The sequence below is a fragment of the Lepidothrix coronata genome, unplaced genomic scaffold, assembly GCF_001604755.1.
Source record: "Lepidothrix coronata isolate B3197 unplaced genomic scaffold, Lepidothrix_coronata-1.0 Scaffold26, whole genome shotgun sequence".
Lineage (NCBI taxonomy): Eukaryota > Metazoa > Chordata > Aves > Passeriformes > Pipridae > Lepidothrix > Lepidothrix coronata.
In genome coordinates, this window is record NW_016690206.1 from 4,155,294 (window position 1) to 4,180,308 (window position 25,015).

Sequence of the window (25,015 nt, forward strand, 5' to 3'; positions counted from 1 at the left end):
GACATGGATTCCAGATGTTTGGAGCATAGCCTATTGCATGTTGTTCACTAATTTTGGCTGGAATAGGGTTTCATTTCAGTATGTATAATTCAAAGGCCTTTCTTAAAGGAGTATATTAGGGTTTGCTTGCTGGGGCTGTTTTCTTCCAGTTTCAGGAGGAATAACAATAAAATATGAAGTGTAAATAGTGCTAGTTATTTTGCTTTGAGATTATCACAAGTCAGCAGAAGAAAACTGAAAGCTATAAAGGACAAAGATTTTTCCTCCCTGTGAAAATGAAAATTGAAAAAAGTTGCATTGGTGGTGTCTTATTATGGCAAATGTATTTCTGTTTAAAGTTTTGATAAGCCATAATTCAGCTGTCCAAACCTATCTCTGCTCTTTTTTTATTTTATGTGGAATTTATACTGGAAATATGGAAAATATTCCTCCTCCACCACAAAACCACTGTATATTTAGTCTCTTAGTTCATGGTGCAGCTAAGGTGCTTTCACATAGAATCATAGATTGTAAGGGACCTTAAAGATCATTTAGTTCCATCCCACATGTCATGGGCAGTCATAACTTAACCTTGGCTGCAAAGTCTTTTCCTTGACTTTATCTTTCATAGCATTGCTTTCTTTATAGCTTAAGACAAAGGTTTCAAGCCATATATAACTTCATTTTGAAAGTATTTTTCATTAAATTAACATAATGAAGCATTACATTAATAACTGGACAGCTACAAAATGTTGAGTTTTGGCTGTAATATATCCAGACCTACTGACTCTGGAAAAGGTATAGAGAAACAAAAATAGACTGTACATAGCTTGAACTCTGAACCTGAGAAAGTGTCACGAACTGTCAGATTTAGTATGATCCTTTCAACTATGCTTATATCTTTTTAAATTTGAAAGCAATAAGCATAAATAGTAAGCAATGGGAAGGAACAGGGAAGCATAAGCTATTCATAAGTGTCCAAAGTGACCCTTCCTGAAACTAGTGGAAAATAAAGAAAATTTCTTAATTTTTAGGTTTCCTCAAACATCTTTTAATCACAGTTTTTAGCTAAAGGTCCTGGCCTGAGTGAAAAAACATGCTAAGTACTGGAAAACATGCGTATGTTTCTTCTAAAAAGTCATTTTACATGTGTCTATTTACATCAAATTTCTATTCATATATAGTGATTATACTATGCTATTTATTCTGAAGATGTGGAACACAAAGAAATTGAGTTTTCCAAGTCATCCCAATATGTATTAAATCACAAATTGATTTGACCCCAGGAAACTTGACTGTAATTATTGCTCTAAGCTTACTCCAAGTAAAAAGGGTTATTTATGTAGAGGTGGGAAAGAGACAGTATTTGTGAAAGAGGATGGATGAATATTACTTAAAATAAAATGGATTAATTCTTATCAAAAAATGAAAGTGGTGTACTTGAAATAAGAGCTTGTAGCATCCCAGACATAAGATGTCTCATTGAGGGCTAGTGACAGGCAGAGTATTGACCAGTACCCCTACTCTATGATTTCAGACCTTTGTGAGATTCACAGCAGCTAGGATACATCATCAACAGCAGTTCAGCCAATATTCTCCTTCATTATAATTTTAACTAATTAAAAGCTCTGAAGTTGTCTTAATAGCTGCAGTAGTTCTTTAGTGTAGATTGAAGTAGCAGTATAAGCATTGCTTGAATTTTCTATTTATATATGTTTAATCAAAAGTTTTATGTATATGCTAAATGGCAATGTATTTACCTGACTTAATTTGTGACATCAGCACAAACTTCTTAATTAAACAGCCAAACTCTCTGTGTGATGGTAACCTAAGTGACTGTACATTAAACAAGGCAAATGACATTTACTTTTCTTATCTTCTGTTTTCCAGCATCTGGTTCTTGTATTCAGCTGTCTATTGTTAGGAATTCTCTAGAGAATGATATAGTGAAAAACACAGCTGACATTAGCTGCAGGTGCTGATTTTGACTTAGTAGGTAAGCGTAAATCTGGTTTCCATTCTGGAAGGGTTCAGCAGAATTTTTAGTAGTCTTTTGGTTCTGGTGATACAAAGACAATATAGGGAAATTCCATATATATCCCTTCCCCCTTATACCTAAGGGGGAAGTCCTGGAAACGAGAGCTATATTCTCAAGCATCTCCTTTCCCTGCATACCTTTTGTATCTCCTTTGCCCTAAATGCTAAGCTGTAGTCAAATCTGCAAAAGTGGTTACATTCTTACTTCTGTACAAAGAACTGGATTTCAGAGCACATAAATTTTTCTCTCTCTCTACTCTTGAAATCAATGGCTGGGTCACAGGTTTTCAGCCTGACAAAAAGAGCAAACTTTTTATTTTTTTTTTATGGTTTACCATACACTGTCATTTGTCTGTTCCATAACATGAGATACAGATTTACAGGAAGTGACTGTAGTTATCAGTTGTGTCCACAGGTCAGAAATTATCACATCATAACATCAAACAGTGTCACTTTAATCAATCCCTGGAATGGATGTTAAATCTATCATTATTTTAAAGGCTTCACAATAACAAAGGATATCTTTTTCATGGATTTCTCTCACTAGAAGCTCCTGAGTGAAATCTGTCTGTGTGTGCAATATCTCTTGCTGTTTTAGAGGCACTCAAAGTGCACTGTAGTTCCAAAAGATGTGCACAGAGATAGACAGGAATAAAAGCTCTGGCCATGGAAGCAACATGAATTTGTCACATGGATAAGGATTATCCCTTACCCTTTACAAAACTAATTGATCTGAGCTCAGGTCTACACCAATAGCCTTATAAGAAATACTCTAATAGGGGAGACCAATTGTTCTTCTAGCCAAATGCTTTATTTCAGAAGCAATAGGAGATGCTGGTTTGAGAGAGTACTCAGTATGGCCACTATAATTTTTAATTATTTTACAGTCCCTGCCTCCCTGGCCCCAGCATCTAGAACTTTCAGATTAGAATAGACCTGTGTGTGGGTTTGTGTTGTGTTATGTTTTGTTTTGTTTTATGAATCTGATGTCCTTGAACTTGTATGGTTACTCATTGCCCTACCTCTGGACAAGTATTGCATTGGCTGAATATCCTGAATGCCATACTGTTTCTAGGGATGGGTCATCCACAATGACCTGAAGGACATATCAATAACAGGAGTAGTTTACCACTTCTAGTCATAATTTTATGTATATATATATGAGTATATAGATATATATGCAGGCAAATATTTATAGATCAGAACTGCATGATTTTTAGAAATTCATACAGTATAATGGAATGGTAAGATGTTGAGATGTAATCCAATATGATAAGCATCTTTTTTGGCATTAAAAATGTAAACAGACTTCTAGGTTTGCAGCACCAAACAAACAAAACCAGACTGTTGTCCTGCTGACTCAAAGGAAGCAGATCCCAGAATACGCATTTTTCCTAAGCTGTTCAACTATATGTAGTTTCCAGAAATATTAAAAATATTTTAAGTTATTTACTATTCCTAAACCATATTTGCTTTTACATGAATGCATTTCAAACCTAAAGAAATATAACGTTGAACTATTGATCCATAATGATCTCTATCACAAAGCTTCACTTTAAAATGACGCATTTTTCCTATGATCCTGTTTTGCAAACTGATAAACTAAATATTTTGTGGACACTGTACACACCTCACAAAAAGATTTTTGTTCATTCCTCAATATTCATTTCAGAATGCTGTTGTTAAGTGGTGACACTTTAGATATTTTAAATGTTTATCTACAACTGAATTTTCAAATGAACAGTGGTAGAAAGTAGGTAAGGTCATTGCTTAACTTAAAGCATCAAGCAAAAAAAAAAAAAGAAACAGACATATTAAAGTATTATACTGTTTCTCTATCCTGCTGACTGTATTGCAAATGTAAGCTGCCATGCCAACTGAAGAGTACTCAGTGAAGGTACACTGTAGAGGTACCCATGTCATGCCTTCATCAGCCTGAGTGCAATTCTCCTGCCCCATGCCTGCTCCAAGGTACATAGGCACATGCCCAACTCCTGGTAAAATCTGGGAAGCAGATTCTCAAAGGAAGTTATATCAAAGAAAAAGGTTTGTAATCAGGACAGGACTTAATAAGCATCAAGCCTTGAATTTGTCTTGTGATAATGTAGCTTTCTAAGTGAAGCTATTTTTTCAAGAAGAGCATGATGAAAACCAGTAGATAGGAAAGGAATATTTAGGGTAACTTTTTTTTCTTTTTCTTATTTGTCATTGATTTTGTATTTACTGAAATTTTCATTGCTTACTTGTATGGTTCTTTTAAATCTTGTTTCAAAATACCATCTTTGGAAGGTCAAAACTGTAATGGGGGCAAAGACAAGGTGGTGGCTGGAATAGTTAACAAAACTACTTAATAACTTTTATGGTAAAACAGAAACTGATAAGTGTAACTCTATTTGGAGGGGGCCTGAGATGGGTTTCGGGTTCTGCATAAACCAGAGACTGATTGTAGCTGTCTGAATAAACATGAAGACTATGAAGACTTTGACTTAAAGGAGAGCCAGGATAAGGCTGCCTGAGGCTTCAGATAAAAACTCCATGAAAGAGAAGTATTGCCTAGACAAATCAAAGCATAAGGCCCTAAAGCAAGCATAAAGCCCTGCAGATGAACAGGTTGCTTCATTGAAAGAATGTTTAATTTAATAGCTGAATCTGCAAGCTGATCATATGAAGTGATATTAATATGGAAACATTAAAAAATTCAGGAGTTATTGAAGAGGTTTGCTTTTTTTTTTTTTTTTTTTTTTTTAAATTCATAATGCAAATATTAATAGAAAAGAAGCCCAGCAAGAGGAACATAAGAGAATAGTTAAATTATTGTTAGTTTAACAGCAAGGATAGTCAAGGCTTTTGCACATAATTAGACCAGAAAAAAATCTGAATCTATTGACACTAACTTTCTATTAAATTTATGAAAAAAAAAAAGATTTTTGGTGGGGGAACTGGAGTCTTCAGTGCTGACAGTCTTCATTCTTTGGTGAAATCATTTTTTGTCTGAAGTATTGCTCTGTAGTTTGGAAAAGCACACAGCACATAAAATAAAACCATATTGTTTTACTAATTATCCTATGACTTTGTCTGGAGTCAAATGTTGACCATGGTCTTGTTAATCATTTGGAGATAGGTTTTAAGACAGAACTCGAGATTTTGCTAATATTCGAAATAAGATATTAGAAGTGCTCTTTTTTTCTTTTTTTTTTTTTTCAACTAGTTTTTACTCTTTATGAGAGCTGTCCTTTCTTGTCTGGACCTCTACAAATACATAAGCCTTGCCATTATGCTAAATTTGTCCCTATACAGTGGCTATTCAGTTCTGCATCTAACTGTTGTCATTGACTCACTCTCTGACCTCAAACCACTGTTTCAGCAATTTTGCTGCAGTTTTCTCCTCAGAAGAAGAGATATGGAATTGCCTGTCTCACAACAGGTACTGTTCATTTAATGGAAAATACTCTGATATATTTTATTGAATGATTCTTATGCAAGTGGAAATTATTAAAAATAATCCCAGCATCATTATTATAACATTTTACTTATCCTGTTCTCTTTTATGCTCATCAAAGGGATCAACATAAATCCTTTCTTTATCCTGAAGATAAAACAGTGTTATATATAGAGATACACACACACATTTTCTCATAGTATTTTAGGAGCATAGAATGACTTTAAACTCTTTTTTGTTATTGCTTTTTCTTTTACATATTTTGAAGTTAGACCAGATTTAGCCACCTCAAGTACAAAGAAAATTAACTACAGTACCACTATTAAAGATGAAAACAGAATGATTCCTGTTTCTATCAGTACTTTTGAAGGACTTAAGAATTCCTTCTGCTATAGATTCACATTTTGCCCTTCATGCCTTTCTGCATGTGATTCTACATTTTTCATATGGAATGGGTGAGAATCAAACTGTTACCTCTTTGACTTCATAATTGCTAGGCTTTACAGAGATTAGTGTATTTGAATGTTCAGTGAAACTTAGAAATATAGTAAAAAAAAACCATTTTAATAATTGATTTTGCTTTTTTGCCACAACCCTACTTCCATTTACTTCAGTGACAATATATACAGAAATACTTGCTCCCATGCCAAATTTCTTTTTAAATTCATTTTATTGTCCACGCCATTTGTTTATATATAATATAGGTTTAAAATGAAAGGTAAATATACGTGATTATTTCTTTTAGTCACTTGTTTTACACAGAACCTACAGTATTTTTTCCATTTTTTTAAAATTATTGTGGAACTTTAGTCTTACCATTTTAAATACAAATGCTACAGTGCTAGAGAGACAAGGTAAGCAAGCACTTTCAATATTTTGTTTTTCATTTGTTACTTTGGTCCTATCAGTCAGCTACCTGACCCAGTTACGTGTGAAGATTTAATGCTCTGTTACCTCCTGGTATTTGACAGTGTTTATTCATCACAAATGCTTATTAGAAAGAAAAATATGTTTACTTCCACAATCCCTGTAAGACTGAACTATCAGAAAAGCACCATTTTTAAAAGTTGCATCAGTACTTGCAACATTTTTATCAGTTTGATATATTAGTGTTAATTCCACTTAAGCTGCGTAGAAATTGTAAACCAGAACTTTTTTATGAGTACCATATTTATTCTCAATATCTGGAAACTTAATTTACTTCAACTCTTAACCAGAAATATGTAGCAACAGCTGAAAGTTCAAGGGGCAAAAATAGCTACAGGCGTTGACAACAATCACAGATTTTAAGTAAATGTATTTTATGAATGCTTGACTAGAAGTATAACAATATCCCACTTAGTATTTCTATCTTTGTTATTGTTATACAATAGGCAAAGTTAAAGCTGCCATTGTATCACAAATTCAAACATTCAAGCACTGTTCACCAAGTAAGCAGATATTAAATATTTTGTTCTGTATTTTCCTCCTTTTCATAGTGTGTCCTGATATATTATTCGACCCAATACTTCATGGCTGTTTTCATTATATTCTAGAGCTTTTTTTGTAATATTGTGTGGAAACACCTCATACATAGACATGTTAAGAGGAAAATTGTTGTTAGAGAAGTGTTGGCAATTACATTTTACAGATGGAAAAAAAGCACAAAATTTATACAAAGCAAATATTTAATCAAATTTTATTAATAATTATTTTAAGCATTATCAAGTATTTATTATACCAATTATTATTTTATATGGGAAGATCTAGGCTAAAAATTTACACCTGTAGCTGAATTAGCCATTCCAAAGACTTCTTTGAGATTTCGTTGAGAGTTTTACAACTAAAAAAAAGGAGAATTTTTCCTTAGGCTCCCTCTAAGTAAATGGAGAATACATAACAAAAATTTCTCTTCAGTTAAAGAACTCATTTAATATTATCAGCCTGGTTGTCATTTCTTCACACTCACAATTTGACATCTGAAATGGGGATACTTCTCTAAAATGTGAAACAAGACAGGGAGAAATTGGTAACTTTTAAAATGTTCATGGAGGCTGTAATGCTTTCTCATAATTTTTTATTAAATTCTGCTGTGTAAAAACAGAAAAGAGAGATTTCATGAGTTCCTTGACCTTAGAGTTATGGAAGAGTGAGCAGAAGTTCCCCCAGTGTGTTTACACTGCTACAGCAATACATACAACAACGATATGTCCGTAATTATGTATTTCTGTAACTGATGAGAGATTACAAGTTCCTCTTTTGATTGATGCCTGGCATAGTGCTAAATTGACTAATTACATGGACTAGACTAACTTTTTTTTTTCAGTTTTCAGAAGACTGAAACATGTGATGAATCCTGCAACAGACAGGAGTTGATGTATCAGGCACATACAGAGATAAAAGACTTGCTCTTCTTGGCAGTTGTTTGTTGACAGCCTCCCTGTTTGTCATCAAGGTGACTATTCATAAACACATGTCCGAGAGACAAGACATTGCACCATACCATCCTTCAATGCAGTCAAATTGGTCTTTTTAGGTAGTCATATATTGTTTTGTTCTGACAAGTTTTGAGCAGTTTTTATCAACAGGCTGGCAGGTATCAGTAAACCAAAATATAGTCAAAACACTTCCCCTCTTCAGAATTGCTCCCCTAATGTAATCAATGGAATAAATAAACAAGATAATGAATAATATCTTGTGAAATGCAATTTTCCTCACCCTTTCACCTTTTTATGCACCCTAAATGATTGCCTGATAACAGACAATGATAGGTCTGCAGATTGCCAGAAGTCTAATCTTCTCTTTCCAGGCTTAAAGCTGCAAAGCTGAGAAATATCAGCCCATGAAGTTGTAAAAAGATAGGGCTATTCTACGAATAACAATTACTTGTAGAGTCAGGTTCCTGAGCCAGCCAGGTCTTTGAGGCAGACCTTCTTAGGCCTTTTCACATGAGGAGCTTGACAAGAACAAGAGCCTTTTAAGCTCAGAAAAGCCACTTTTTATTAAAATGACAATTATATTTTAAATGGCAGCTGGAAATTACCACCGGAGACAGAAGAGGACTTCATTTTCCATGCTCACTATGTGTTTAAATCAGGTGCTTTTACTTCAAGTCTTGTTTTTTATTAGCTTGTCAACACCCACAATCCCAGCAAACGCCACTGGGGGGGCCTCCACTGTGCACGGCCCCTGACCTCCATTACTGTTTTCCTGTCTCACCCCCCTTGTGCTCTGAGTACACTCAGGAGATACCCTGGGAAGGGAAGCTGTGACTAAGCCAAAAGCAAACATTGTAATGGACTATAAACTAAACTCCAAACAATAGCCTTTGCTACACTGGGGGCTGGGTGATCATAATTTTTTCCAAAAAGAAGCATGGAGAGAGAGAGGAAAAAGGGAAAAGAATTGCAAAATTATTGTTGTTTTGCCTTTGTTGAATTGTCTTGCATTGGCTTTGGCTTTAAAAATAGCTCAATAATTTTTTAGATGCATTTATGCCACGGATGAAGTTTTAAGTTAGAGTTGCAAAATTTTAAAAAATTATCTTGCAAATTCTCCTTTTTTCATTAAGTGCAAAACACCTATAAAGGCACATATTTGGCAGCTTTTTTTTTTTTTAATTGAAAATCATTGCATACTGGATGTTCTGTCCCAGAAGAGGATAGGGGAGGAAAAGGGACAAGGAAATGGGAAAAGCAAGGAAAAGGAGAAAGGGAAAAGTTCGCAATAAAAGGTTTGAGGATTTCCTTATTTTGTATTTCTTATCCTTTGGATTTATTTTTTGTTGTTGTTGTTTTTTTTTTTTCCCCCACAACCAATCCAGCTAATTTAGAAATTGAACTTGAAAAACACACACAGAATCCTTGAGAGGAAAACAGACACGGACCAAAAGAGATACCCATCCTCCTGCCTCCAGGTAGGATCAATGTCAGCTTTCTGGCCTGTGTTTTTTTTTTAGTTTTTCGTGAAAACCTGCAGTAAGAAGACAATTCTGCTTCTCTGAGCATTCTTTACCTAGTACTTCACTGTATTGACTGTATTTACTATCAAAAACCTTTTTCTGATGGTGAATGTAAATCAATCTTGTGACAATATGAACCCAACTTCTTGCACTGAACATGACAAGAACTTCAGATTTTTTAGCAGTCTTTTATGTAGTTGAAGAAACAGAAGCTGTCAGATCTCATGACAGCTGCTCCATCTGTACCAAACAATGCCAACTCACTCTTGTTATTCATGTCTTTGAAGTCTCTGATCATTGCAGTTGTTTTCAGAAATAATTCTTTACTTTGTGAAATATGATGTTCAAATTTGACAGCAAAATTCTAGCTTAGGCCTATTATTGCAATGTAGCATTCAAGTTTTTTTGTATTTAAACTGTTTATACTTGGGTTATGCATGATGTGACTAGATCTCTTCATTATTTTTGAAACTTCAATTAAAAATTTATTTAGGTTATCAGAAATGAACTGCTGTCCTTCCTTCAAAACAAAACAGTTCTATTGTGTTTGGAAGATGTAACAATTGTCTTTCACAATTTTATTCTTTCTTCACTGGCCCTTCAGCCTTCATTTTAGCAATGAAATTTTATTGAAAACTTTGTTTTTTACTATTTTTCGACAAAAATAAATTTTACTTCCAACAATTTTTTCAATAAGGTTTAGGCTGGCCTTCAGAAAATAAATTATTTTTAAACAAGTAAACCTATGGCTCTTTATTGGTGTTTGCAGCTGAGTTACGCATGTATCTAAGACAAGAACTTGTTATGGCACTTTTTTACCTTTTTTTTATTTGTTTGCCTGTTTCAATTTTATTTAGGAAATACATCTGCCTAGAGATATATCTGCTTGAAACTAGACTAAATATTTGTTGAAGAAATGTTCTAACTGAAGAATGCAATGTAAGTGGAGATACTTTATTAATTTATTAATCAAATAAGTTTTCTGTTCTGTATTTTTTAAAATATTGGTCAGACTTTTTCTCATTCCTGTGATATTTTCTGTCCTTACTTTTTTTTTCCTTTCTCTTTTAATACATCATTATTTCCCTGAATTTATTCAAATACAAGGAAAAACTTGAGGTCTGGGAGAGGAAAGTAAAGACAAAAGGAGGAGACAGAGGACACCCCACTAAATTTTCTTCTTTTGTTTAATCTCAAAATATTGATTTTACTTTAATAGCAGAGATTCTAATCAATAGATGTTATTTAATCTTCTTCAACATTTGGAGTTTATAAGATGGCTTTGGGATATAGTGCATACTAGATGGAACATACTAAGATTGTGATGAAGTCTGCCCCCTGTTTAATTATACTTCTAAATGATTATGGGTCAGTAGCATATGATTGTTGTTTTCTTGAAACTTACCATACTGCTAAGTTAAAAGATATCAAAAAACACGCTGGTTTTAGCAGCATTTATGTGCTGTACTCATTGCAACAGTTTTACAAGTGGGATGCAGCTATAACAAAGTAGAGAACACATTTGAAAGACTGAAAAGATAGTGCATCTGCATGTTCTCTCATCCTAAGAATAGGTCATTCTTAAAATGACTTTACAGAGGGAAAATAACAAATGCTGTAAAGAAATCCCTATGGATAAATTGCATAAACTGATTAAAGTCACAAGCAGAAAAGTTCTCTCCCATACTCTAAAGGCAAGATCAAGATAAGATTTCGTTACATAAAGAAAATAATATTAGGTAATTAATAAAAACTATTATGGATGAGAACATTATGCTTCAGGATGGAGCAATTAAGTTTACTGCCAATTTGGGCACTGTAGTGCTGTCGAGTCAGCTCAGTGGGTCACCTGTTTGGACCATAAGCTTCTTCTTCCCAAACTGCTCAAAGCAGAGGCTGAGTATGGCCAAGGCCTCAGCAACAAGTTGAAAAGACATTAATAAGTGGGGATAAGACTAAAGAAGGAAGGGCTTTACTGATTCCATTTTATGACTTTTCTGCTGCTTTGCTTATTAAGAAGGAGCCTGCTCTGGAATTCTGTGGTGTACCAAAGGCAAACTGCAAAGTACTGTGAAATAATATTTTCAGGCATTAGTACATTTTCATTCTATATTTACAAGGAACTACTATCCAATTCCATTAAATAAGAAAAAAACAAAATGTACAGTACAAAAGGAAAATTGAGTGAAGTTCTGTATTAAATAACAGCAAATCTGTTGGCAATTCAGTGAGACTTCTTTAGTTGTTATATGAAGTTCTTTTGCTTTTGTGTCTCTCTTTTCTGTAAGGCAGACTGCTATAGCATACAACCTCCTTTGCAGATGTCTGAATATTTTTAAATGTAGGTTACAAGAAATAAATGGTTGTATTTAATATATGTTATACCCTACCCCACCAAAACCCAAAACAAACACTCCTCCCCAAAAAACCCACCCTCTGATTATTTTTATTTTCACCTTATATTTCTTATGAAGACACATTGAAAGGTGTCATGAATCAAATTCATTGGTCAGCTAGAGGTAGAACAGAGATTTTTCTTCGGTTTGCATCCAATGCATCCAATGATGCTTATAACATGCAAAACCCACTTCATTTATTTTTATGGAAGTAATTAAAAAGGAGTCTATTTATGGAGGAACTAATTTTGAGCAGTGTAATTTATTTTTTATTTGCTTTTGTATTTCCCCCCTTAATATGAGAAAGAACAGTTGCAGGTAGCTTACAAAAATGTTTTTATTCTTGTTTGTTTCTTCATTTTAAAATTCTGGGATACAGCAGGTGTTTGATTGTAAGCTTATGATTGGGTCCAACATATATTGCATGGAACTTCACACATTATCTGCCTATCAAGATTATCATCCTTTGATTAGCAGAGTGCCTTTTTAATATAGGGAGAGACTAACTTTCATGTAAAAAATGTAATTGAATGACTTAAGGAAGGAAAAATCTTGTCCCTTGAAATCATTTCAGTATATTGTTGCAAAACGTAAAGGACTGTGTTTTCCAAAATGGCTGATGATTTTGCTTAGGCCTATTTCTTCTTGTCTAGGGATACTTCATAATGACAGAGTTAATGGTATTTCTCATTTTGCACAAGTGATGTCCATTCAGTGGGTGTCAGGTATGTCATGTAGAAATAGAGACACATAAAATCAATATTATCTTTGGATATTATCTTTGGAAAATAAAACCAATTGTTCCTCAAGGGCTACCTGGTAAGAGCCTTCTGTGTATTTTATTAGTTTTTTCTTTAATTAATGAATGTCATCCTCATCAACATTTTAATACTTCCTGGATTGCATGTCCTTTTTTTTAGATTATTGTCTCTTTGTAGTGTTTGTTAGTAAGTGAGTACATTTGATATGCTTTCTCATAAAAAGTCAGTTTTGACATTCATTTTTTAGGTTCTGCATGAGGCTTAAAGTTAGTAGCAGCTGAGAATGTGGATCTATTGATCCTCACTAGTGAAAAAAAAGGAAATTTCAGAAACCAAAGAATGCCACAGTATGATATATCGCCAGGTGTTTATTTTTTCAACACCTTTATATTTCACAAAAATACTTATCAGGGTTTTTTCTTCCTTTAAAAAGAAATTAATCTCATAAATTTACTTCTGAATGCTATATTGAATCCACTTCAGTAGGCAGAATGAGTTACAATTCTTCTCACTATATCCTCTGAAAATTCCTCACATTAATGATCTCATTGAAATATTCAGCATTCACACTAGGTAACAGGCATCTTGAAAGAATATGGCCATTTTTATGTTTTAGAATTTATTTTTTCTTCTTGGCTAAATTTTTAAGCAGGACTGTGATACTGCTTACCTTACCTGTGTCTGACTGAATATTGCAGTTGCAAACTCTCCAGAGTTTGTTTATCTCCCTGTGCATTTTTTTAACAATATCTAGCATGATGGATCCACTGGTTTCTCTAATAATTTCCTGAATGTAATTTAAAAGGATAAGAGAATAAAGGATACCATAAGCAGTTCTTGCATTTTTGCAGGTATGAGTAGTAGAACCCAATAAAGACTTCCTATGCACTTATTTTTTATACATTTGCCTGTATATGAGATGGATCCTCTGAACTGAGAGAAGAGAAGAAAAGAAAGATGAGAGAGGGATACACTGTAAGTTGTCTGGATTTACCTTGACTCCCATCACGTTCACAAGACAATTGTTCTGCATATATCCCCTGTCCTTGAAGGGTGATTGTTCTCTGAGAAATTTCCTTACTAAAATTGCTCTAACCATCAAGCCTTTTGGCAGCTGTTGAATGCTAACTTCCTTTGCTCATCAAACAATATTTTCAAGTTCTGCCAAGCACATCAGATGCACTTAGTGGCCTGTATTTTATGTCACCTATCAACACTATTACTGTTTTTTCCTAAAAGCTATCTGACTGTAATTAGCAAAATAAGCTCTGTTCTAGCTTTTCAGGGTCCATTAACACTGTGTTAGCTCTGTTAGCAGTCTGTGAGCCATGCACCAGGTTTGCATGGAGCTCTACTTTACAAGTACACCAGAGATCTTTTTTTTATTTACTTCTTGTCACAGGGCGAGACCTACCAACTCAGATAAATGAGACATGATTGCATTTGCCAGCTCTAAGTGCTTAGATTAGTTTGGTATGTATAGGAAAGAAATAAAAAATCAGGCATGGAGCTGTTGATAACTTTCCATTCTTGGAGGATATTTAGGAAGGAGACCACAGGGTGAGTGTGGTCCCAATAAAACTGCTCCTTGGCCTTAGTTATGGGGAAAGAGATCCTGGGGCTACTTGGCTAGTGAGGCCATTGGCTGACAACAATCTAACATTAAAAAGTAATATTTAAGATTATAATATCTTAGATATGAGGGAGGAACTTTGTACTCCAGGAACATTTGGTGTTGAGTGGACCCTGAGCACAGGAAGTCCTCTCATGGGGCCAGACTGCCAGTCAGGACTTGGACAGTCCACTGGTAAAAGCAAGTATCCAGTTTCCCTGGATCCCTGCTCTGGTCTAAACTGGGCTGGCGTCTGAGCAGTAAGAAAGAGAGAATATTTCACAGAATAGCTCCCCATTCTATGTACCCATCCTTCTTAGGAAACAAATTTTATCTCATTATGTCATACTGAGTGATGCTCCCCACTGCCAATAACAGAACGCACTCATAACAAAATAAAGCTTCAATAAAGTGGTATTAGTAACAAAACAAATTCAATGACCTAACAGATAAAAATTGTATGAAAATTGAACTAGAGTAGGAAAAATAATTTTTGAGTATTATGGTTATGATCTCTTAGAATTTTATTTCCTGATAGTTTCTTAATTCAGTTTATTTAATTTTTAGTGCTACATTTATTATTCTACCCTGCTTGTGCATATCCATCTTAAAAAGGGCTTGGATAAGAATACTTGCTATGCACTAGTTCCCATGGGTTGGAATAAAAGTGTTCTTTCTTCACACATACCAATTTGCTAATTATCATCACTTTGAGCAGGAGAATAGTAAACCTGAGATTTAAGCCTTCCTCAGAATAATATTGTTCAAAGAAGTTGTTGGGGTTTTTTTTCTTTAAAAAAGATTCCTTATTTGACTTCTTGTTGTAGCAGCTCCTCTTGGTGCTGTATGTCACATGTACCTAGGATAATTTGAACTAACTCAAACAGATTTACCATGGTTTTATACCACGGAGGACGGAATTATGATAATTTCGTCATCTTATAAACTGTTATAAAATTTATGCAACCATATGGAGTTCATCACTTCAATGCAACTCCTTCTCTTTGGAACACAGGGTAATATTTGGGGTGATTTCCATCTCTTTAGCGAATCAGTGATGTTGACCTCTCTCAGGGTCTTTGTGTAATATTTTGCAGTGACGTGAAAAATCGTTAAGATGGAATCAGCTCTTATGTTTGACACTTCTCCTCTATGACAGCTTTCTATTAAAAAAAATAATTCTGTGAGTCTAGGTAGAACTTACATCTATGGAATTCTATATTATTGTGTACCTTTTGGTATGTTTTCTTGGCAAGTCTACTCAACACTAAATTATACTTGCAAACAATTTTTTTGAGAAATATCTCTATGCAATTAGTTCACTCTTTATTGAAGACCCCTTTTTCTACAACAAAGCTTCCTATTTTACACACTGATAGACAGATCTAGCAATAGGATTATTTGCTCTCATTTCTGCTACTGCGAGTCAGAATTTCTTTCACTAAAACCAAAATTGTGTGGTGTAGTGTTGCCAGAAACAAGGTCAGAATCAAGTTCATAGTTACCATGGTTAGCTTCTTTGACATTGGTTTCTTAATAGAGAGAGATGATTTTCACATTTTCCAGATGATCATGTCTCCCATGACCAGAATGGTCGGAAACATTTTGGAACTTTTGACTACAAATGTCTCAATCAATTTCTTATCTAGGCATCCCAAAAAGAAAGAGCTACTTGACAATAAGAGCCAGTGACAACACTGGGGATAAATGACAGAAACTAGAAAGGATATTTTTTACCTTAAGCCATTAAGATAGACATTTCCTTAATTTTTAAGTAATTCTGGATGTATTCTAGATCTTTACCAAGTTTGTTTGGTTGTACCAGACCACAGGTCATATCTATGGATGGTGAGACTCCACAAAAGACTAAATATCTGGAAATCTTTGAGTCTTGTGTTATCAGCAAAGATAGGACTGCAGACAACTGTAATTCAGAGGTGTAATTTTTGGCAATAGTGGATGTAGATAGATTTCAAAGAATGTAAAGTCCTTCAAGTCATTAACTAAAGATATCAGTTTATTTCAGAAGTGATGAAAACTAGATTTTTTTTCACCTCCAACACTTCATCCATACTTGGAATTGTGGATAGACAGCAATTTTATTATTAATAGAATTCTAGATTTCACTTGAGGAAGTACACAGCCCAGCATACTGGCAAATGCCTCAAGGTAGATGAATGAAGGCATAACTTTTCTATTCCCTTATGTAATATTTATGTTCAACAGTTGAAAAAGTGATAAAACTTGCATAGGCATATGTAATAAGAAATTGGAACGTTTTAGTCTGAACAGTTTCCTATTTTCTTTTCACTGAACTACTTCACATCTCTCACAACTTCTAACAATCATGGAAACCCCAGGGGGTCTGTAGCATGCTTTGACTTAATGAGAAATTGGGACCACTGCTGTATAAAAAGCAAAACAGCTGTGAAGAAAGAGTGAAATTACCAAGGGTGTCAGATGCATCATCTTTAGAGAATCCTTTAAACACAAGGCTTACCTTGCCCACGTATTGAGTATCTGGACCTGTGTACTCCTCCAGCAAGAAAAATTGATTCCACATCCAACCACGCTTGGTGCGATGCAGTGTTTTTCCATCATTCTCTGACAATTCTGTTATCTTTTCACTGTGTGAGTGCTTGTTAGTCCTTTTTTGGGATGGCATCATGTGAATCACATGAAACATATAGCTCCAAAGCAAAACTGTCAGGAAGGAGTAAGTCCTCATCATTTACAGAGATGCTGTTAGCCTCCACTCCTCTAATAATTCACCAGAAAAAAATTTTTCAAATGTTATATTCCTCTTGTAGGTAGAACCTAGGGGATGGAGAAAAGTATTTGGATAAGTTGCAACAACTTTTTTTCCCTGAGGAAACAGTAACACAATCTGGTGATCACAACAATACCTCATGTGAGTGACAAATAATCATAAAAATTACTCAGAGAGTTTTAGGTCAAGTTCTTTAATGTCTTTTTCATCTTTTTCTAGTTCAGTCTCTCACATGGTATATAGACATTGATTTAAAACACAATCTGAGTAAAATAGTTCATCTGAAAACTTTAGCTACCACCAGCATCCTGACACAAGGAAACAGCCTTGATTGAAACAGCCCAAATAAGAGGCCTTCCAATCTAATCTCTCCCAGCTCAGTCTGATGCTATCCTCCCTTAATATCTGTTCAGAATGGTCTGCAAATATGAATTGTCTGTTACTTCGTGATTAATACAACCCATTCTTCCTCCTTATTAGCCCCCAGTTGTCCAGAGTATCTTCTTCTATTTCTGCAGAAAAGAACTCATAAAATGAAATTTATAAAGTGTTACTAATATATTTAACAAGTTCTTTAAACAAGAAAGAAAATTACTTTTTAGATAAGTATGGGTTCATAGGAATCCTTCTGGGGTTAAATAAACCTTTGCATTTGGAACAGAATTCTCCATTTGGAAAGTATTTATTTTTCCCTGAATCCTGGACGAACGAATGATATAGAACTTTACTGTAATTATTATTTTTTTGAAAATGGCTCTGATGGTTTATGTGGAAGTTTGTAAACAATATTTAATCAAACCAAATTAAATTCATATTCTTCATCTGGCAGTGCAGCTTTGGTGCCTAGTGTCTCAGTCTTTTCCATAAACTTTTTCATGATAAGTCTGTTTTTGCATTAGGATATCTTTTGCTGAGCTGTCATTGTATATTACAGAAATCATAGGAAAACAATTCAGCAGCAAAAGTACATTTTCTTTTAGAGTCCTAGTCCATTAACAGTGATTGTAGCATGAGGTCACAGCACTCAGAAATTTTAGAATAATGAAATCTTTAAATTAAAAAAACCACATATAAATCTATTCTTCTTTCTTCTGCAACCCAATATTACTAACAGCTACTTTCACTCTGCTGTTTGTTGTGTTATTTTTTGGTGGAAGGGAAGGGAGTCTCTTTTTGTACAAGAAGATTATTTTGGAAATAAGATGCTTTTTGTGAAAATTATTAGTCTGTTGATAACCAAAACTGTTTAATGGAAAACATTCAGTGAATTGTACTCTAAAGACCTTAATGATTAAATTAATAGAATTGTGCCCTTGTGTGAAGTTTTCTTAAAATGATTATATCCTGCACGGACTCAGGATCTTAGCTAGCAATCCTGAAGGAGGATCAAAGTCTCAACGTTTTAGTAACTTCAAACAGAGTTTTAGCTGAGAAAGAAGAGAAGACTTGGAATATTTATCACTTTCTAAGATCATGTTCCAAAACGAAAAGAAAAAAATTCTATAGGTGTCAGATTTATGCAGAAGATCATGTATATAGTTCAGGAAAACTTGTTTTCTTTTGCTTTTTATTTTAATTGAAGAATCAAAGCGCAAAGTAAATTCACTCTATTTGCATAAAATTATGAATGTACATAGACCTTGGCATACATTTGTGGATGTATTTTCTTTGAATTCTTGTTTTCTCCCTTGTAATGCTCAATATGTTCCTGTTGCAGGCAGAGGGACAAAGTACAACTCTCCTGTGGCTAATTTAATACCAGTAAATTTTGATGTTAACTGGAAAACATTTGAGTACATGATGATCTTGCCTTGTGATTGAAATTTACTGGACACAGATCAAAAGAAAAAAAACCCTTATCCAATCTTTTATCCATGTTTAAGTTTGATGATTTGAATTCCCTGTATAATATAGACTGAAGCAGTTTTTAATCACTGAATAAAACTATTTATCAATATAGAGCATTATCACATGTACTTCAAATTCATCACACTGCAACATCTGAGGCAAATTGCAGAGACTCTTCATGCTTTGTAAATTAGATCCTGCTTAAGGTGTTGCAAAATGAAAGTAGATGTGTTGGAAATACGGTATTCGAAAGCCAGACTATCAAGTTTGTCCAGTGAAGTAAAATGCAGGGCCTGCATTTTACACACAATATATATACACACAATTTTACACACAATATATATAAAGTCTGAGGCTGAGACTTTGGCTTTAGAGTGTGATTCTGATTTGAAGAGAGACACCTTCAAAAAACTGGCATACTCTGTAACTCTTATTAAATCTCTTGTCTTCTGGAGATCGTCTTGCTTGATGTGCCCTCAAATAGTCCTCCTTCATAGCTCCATCACAACACTTTTTGTTGGACTGTCGTTCAAGAATTCATCGTCACAACATTCTGAATGATAATGTTCAAATGTTCGTACTGATTAAATTTTGGATTTTATTACTTTTGCTTTGTTACCAATTATGTTTTACTTCTCAACTATTCTAATACATGTTATTTTATATATATACATATATATATATATATATAAAACATGTTTTTATATATTTAAGGTCATGACTGACTTATTTCTCTAATTTCTTGGAGCGTATCAGCTTTTCTGGATTAAAACATAACAAACCATAAAATAGACAAAAAGTTCTGAAAATTATGTACAAATTTGGCAAAATTTTAATAAATAATGAATCTATGAAACTACTAAAAATCCTAAAAATATGTTTTACAAAACCTCTTATCCTTAAAAGACTGCTGTCAAAGGAAAGTTATGCAAAAATTTCAAACAGTTTAAATTTTCTCTTTAAAATGTCTTCATATCAAAACTGAGACAAGCCTAACACTCAGATGATTCAGTCTGTTTTGTTTTTACTCTTTTTTTGGAAACAAGGGGAGATACAGGTGATATCAATATATTTTCATTTGGCCATTTTGAGATGTGTGATTGCATGTTCAGTTTCATGATATTTTCAAATGTAAATAAAATTTCAAATGCTTCACTTTTATTTTTCAAAAAAACACATTTTTAATTTCCTGAAATTGCCCTAATTCCTTTCTGTCCAAACACTATTTGCCATATGATGTTTATACTACTCTTTTCTTTGTACTCAAAGAAACTTTTCAAGGGGGTCATTGGCTTTTATAATTTATCTTATAGTCAGCTGTCCAAGTGGGTCAGCAGTTGCATTTGGTACACTCAGAAGGTGTAGTTTAACACTAAAACAAAGGATTCTGGTGTAGTACGGAAAAGTAAGACCAGCTGTTCAAAGGAACCCAATGCACTGTACACAGATGTTCTGACCCGGCTGTAAGAAATTATCTCTTTGCAAATACCAATTTTTCACGGAGGTTTTTTTCTCAGAGGAATCAAGGTTCCAACAGTTTGTCCCAGCCAGGGCAGAAGTTAAACTGAGATTGCTGAAAACGTGTGGTTTTCTATGTAGCACTGCCCTCTACTGATTTCCTTGATAATTAAGAGAAGAAATTCACTAGTACCGAAGGGAAAGAATCCTTAATGTCAAGAAGAATAAAAACAAACAAAGCTACAGCCCATTTTTTCCTGGTTGTTTTTTGTTTTGTTTTGTTTTGTTTTTCACAATAATTGGTGCTACTAGGTGTAAAGAGAGGGTTATTAGTCTCGATCTAATAGGGTCTGCTGGACATTATGATAAACATCTAAATTGATTTCTTCTAAAAGGAACAAAGGTCTTTAGTCTGAAAACAGGGAGAATATTTTTTTTCTAAGCCATCAATCAATATTCTACATGTATTCTCTCCCACTTTGTTCCTCTTCCATCATTTAATCCATACAATGTCAACTTATTGTTCTTGTCAAACAGTGGAAAATGGTTTTCTTCCTATTTGTATTGGAAACTTCTCTTCCACTTGGGGTGTTCATGGGTTAAAGATTTTAATGCCAAAAATTTTGGAGAACCTGCACTTCTTCCCCATTTTGCAAATCAGTGGATCTGAGTGGAGGTAATAAGTACTTTTTCTTTTGTGCAGTTTGAGGGATATATGGTGTAGTCTAGAACCACTGCAGTGTCTCCTTGCAGTAAGGAGTGATATCAGAATCCTGCAACAGTTCCAGGTAAATGAATTATTTCTGTATGAAAAATATTATCCTCCTGAGCACAGTAACAACTGGAAAAAATTATCTTTTAAAGTCCTTTTGAATGCAAAATATTCTATTTAGATTCTTCAGGTGTAGTGTGAAATAAGCCTTGCTGGGATCAATAGCAGGGATTTGTTACTGATGATGCCAATTTAAATGTTTCTATAGCAATTGCCATGGCAATGTTTTTAATTAGCGCAGCACAGTCACTCACAAGCATGACATGAAGAAAAGCTAACCTTCGGCAACTTGATGATGTATCCCACATTAGTTTGTTTCATTTGTTAACAGTGAAGTAGAATTCTGTTCTAAAAGAAAAAGGATGTGGTGCTCGTGTATAGCTAAAAATAGCAGAGTTAACTGCAGCAGCAGCACTTGATATTGAGCTTTAATCTCTAAATAACAAAGGTGCAACTAATGTTCAGGATGATCCAAAGAATCTGTAAAACTAAAGTATGTATTTTAACAGGGTATACCAAGTATAAATCTTGTGTAGCCTGCATGAATGGAAGAAGTCTCATTGGGAAGAAGTCTCATTGGCTTTGTCAGTCTTTCTTTTGAAAACAAAATATCTGAATGTAGCTTTAATCCACCTAGACTGAACACTAAGAATGATGAAGCTATAGCAACAAGAGGCTGTGCTATAAACAGCACACTATCACTGATAATACCAAGACTTAGGTACAGACTGGATCTGTGCCGCTGTAGGTTCACTTTTATCACTTCCCTCACTAAAGATAGCCCAGGTATGCATACACATGCTGCAGCATTCACATCCTCTGAGAGCAGTCATCCTATAGACATGAATATATCTTCTTCCTAAAGTTTTTTTCTTCTCTCTCTCTTCTTCATGGATAAAGATTGGTTTGGGGCTGAGATTGAAAGGATTAAAAGGAAACAATGTGCATATAGACTGAATCTGAGGTAATCAAGAAAGGTGTTTTAATTTATTTCTATGAGACCTGAATTAGTTTTTGAGGGATCCCCAAAACTTAAGGAACAGTTTTTTGGCTGATGAACACCCATTCTTTGAGTACAAGTATACTCAAATAATTCAGGCACAGAAGTAGGGGCCACACTAATAAAGAAACACTTCTCTACTCAGCAGCTGCCACTGCAAACCTTTCAGAATAGATTTTCAGAACTGCTTTTTGCCATTGTGTTGCTGATCTGTTCAGCACTACATACAGTAGAGGTAAGCTCATCTGAAAATTTTACTGGGAAACAGCTGAATGCAATTCTTTATGTCTTGGACACCAGTGCAGGTTTCCTTAGCTACCTCACTCAAGGAGTCACACTAATATAAGTAAAGTTTTAGGGAGTGTGAAATGATAGCAATTTGTACTGGAATGCCTGTTGAATTACTGTCTTTAGGTAAATGAACCTATGGTTTTTAGGTGCGTTATAAGAAGCATTTATCTTGCTGTGACAAAAGAGGGTTATTTCAGAGCTTTTCCAGCCTCTTGGTTATGTACATTGGAAACACAGGTTCAAATTCACCTCATTGTAGACTCAGTCACCTTCTCTATAGCACATACAGTGAGTAACGCCAGTGCCCAAGGTGGGTGGATCTGGCAAGACAATGTGTTGATTCATATTTGAACAATCCCTGATGGCAGAATTGTGCAGAGATACAGCTGTGATTTAACTGTCCCTGGGCAGTGAATATGCCATCTGCCCTTCTCTGGAGCAAGTATCTTCTGAAGAGCAAATGAAACTGTTTCCGAACTGTTCGTCCTCCAACCACCCTCCCATCAGCTAGTGAATGAAACCTGCAGCACTTCTGACCCATCCTATATACAGGTCTTTCAATTCTTAGCAATGGTATTCAATGAAGCTAAAAAGAGAGTTTTAAAACATCTACTTCTGAGGCAGCAGGTCACTAGATTGCAAATGTGAAATGTACAATTTCACATTGAAAAATAAAAAGATTACTCTTTTTCTCCAATAATGAACATTTTTACAGTATCTGCTTTTCATCAGCATGAGGGAAACTAGGAAATATAGCACTTGTAAACCCTTAAAGCAAGGCCTTTTGAAGATATTCCTTTGATCTTTAGTATTGATTTTTCTCTACAGGGAACACATTTCACTCATCATATAATGAAACTGCATTATAAGTTTTTATGCCACACCTTATTTACAAATGCAACACATTCATTACATTCATGGTTTTAAAGAATAACCTTCAGACACATGAAGAAAAATAAATGCTGTCATCAAAGCAAAATTCCTCTCTTTGCTTCCCCTTTAAGATTGTCTCATGTTCTGTCATTCATAAACATATTGTCTGTACTTTGATATTGATACCCTGCAGGTGTCAAAATTAAGGCATTTATTTTTGTGAGATTTTTTGTTTGTTTGTTTTTTTTTTTGGTTGGTTGGTTGGTTGGTTGTTTTACTTTTTGTAAACAGCATAGCCTTCTATCTGCCAGACACAAACCCAAGCCATATCTGGAGGCATAGGCCCCTATTTTCCAGACACATCAATTCTCATTAGTCTCTCTGCATGAAGCAGATGAGATTCACCTATGGCAGCACTGTTAATGACTGGATTTACCAGTTCTGTTAACTAGGAATACATTCTTTTGCCAAATGCCTCTTTCTTATTGCTTCATTATACAGCAATCTACTCTGGTCACACAACCAGCAACTAACTAGGCATTCTAAGAGTCTACATCATGTGCCTTCTATCTCTGCATGTGTCCTAAGCATGGCGTGTACCAGGATGAGAGCTTGCTAAACTTTCTGAGTCTACAGCTTTTATAATGGCCCAAGAGCTTGTTACAAGCCAGAATTTCCCAGAATAAAGATATCTTCAAGCTAGTATCGCAAAGATTTTTAAAAAACTTTAATCTCTGCCATCCTTTTATGTTTTTGTTGGGGGATTGTACTCATGTACATCTGAGTCATTAGAAATCTTGTTCCTATGGAGAAGGACTTAATTGCTGCCTGCAAGGGAATATACATTCACTTCTCTGGACTGGAAAAACTTAATTGCTGACCAATTAAAGTTACTTAGCAAATTCGGAAGGTAATTGTAGCACATTGTTGCTGCTTCCTTCCTGAAGGAATTGAGCAGCTGCTGAATGCTGTCATTTATTAGAGTTCAACCTCCTTTATGCCCTTCTGCTGTCTCCAATGGGATCACAAAATCAAGAAAAGTCTCATTCTCAGAGCTGAGCAGGACTCTTGGAAGCACAAGAATTTGTGCACAGAAATAGTGCATAAACTTAACATAATTTTTTTTTGTTTGTTTATCTAAGGTAATCTGAAAGGAGTTTGATGCAGCTGAGGCCTCATCCTTTATTTCCGTAACAAACACCTTAAAATACCTACAAATCATACTTCTATCACTTGCAAGAACAATATGGGTCTCAGAAACACAAAGTACAATGACTTTCCTTTTCCTTATTTCTGGGTCTGAAATAACTAAAAATATTCCTCTAACAAAAGCATCTTTCACTTGCACGTCATTTGACTTGATTAACGAAAGATAAATGCAAAATATGAATAAATTCAAAATAAGTGTAATAAAAGTATTGCTTATTCTGTTAGTATCCTGATAGTACAAAATGTGTCTTTAACAAACAGACACCCATGATAGTGCATAAGCATGGAGAAGCATATAATGGTTTTTCTTCAGTATGTTTTCTCAGTCTCCAAATATTAGGTATCTAATAGTCCCCAGTAGATTCTCTTCACCATGACTTTCTCAGCTTTTGCTTTGGAAGCACATGTGCTTCTCAGAGAAACAATATTCTGCAAGGAGACACATATTTTAATGAACTTGTGAAAAGAATCAACTCTTTTTGTTTGTTTTTTGAACATTGTAACTGACATCTTCATTTGACAACTAGTACTGTTGTTGTTGGAAGCCACAATAAATAGTCATTTCTTCTCCGCTCTCTTTGCCATTGATGAATATATAGACAAATCAATTTCTCCTTCAGCTGTCTCTTT

General features: G+C 34.5%; 1 protein-coding gene across 1 annotated transcript in view; it reads right to left on the reverse strand.

Annotated features, from left to right (window-relative positions):
* CDH9 (cadherin 9) overlaps positions 1-25,015 on the reverse strand; it is a 99,789-nt gene that overhangs the window by 53,022 nt on the left and 21,752 nt on the right. The window contains exon 2 of the mRNA XM_017809392.1: positions 16,665-16,981. Within this exon, the coding sequence (XP_017664881.1) occupies positions 16,665-16,895 (231 nt within the window). The 5' untranslated portion in view covers positions 16,896-16,981. The remainder of the gene's footprint in view (positions 1-16,664; positions 16,982-25,015) is intronic.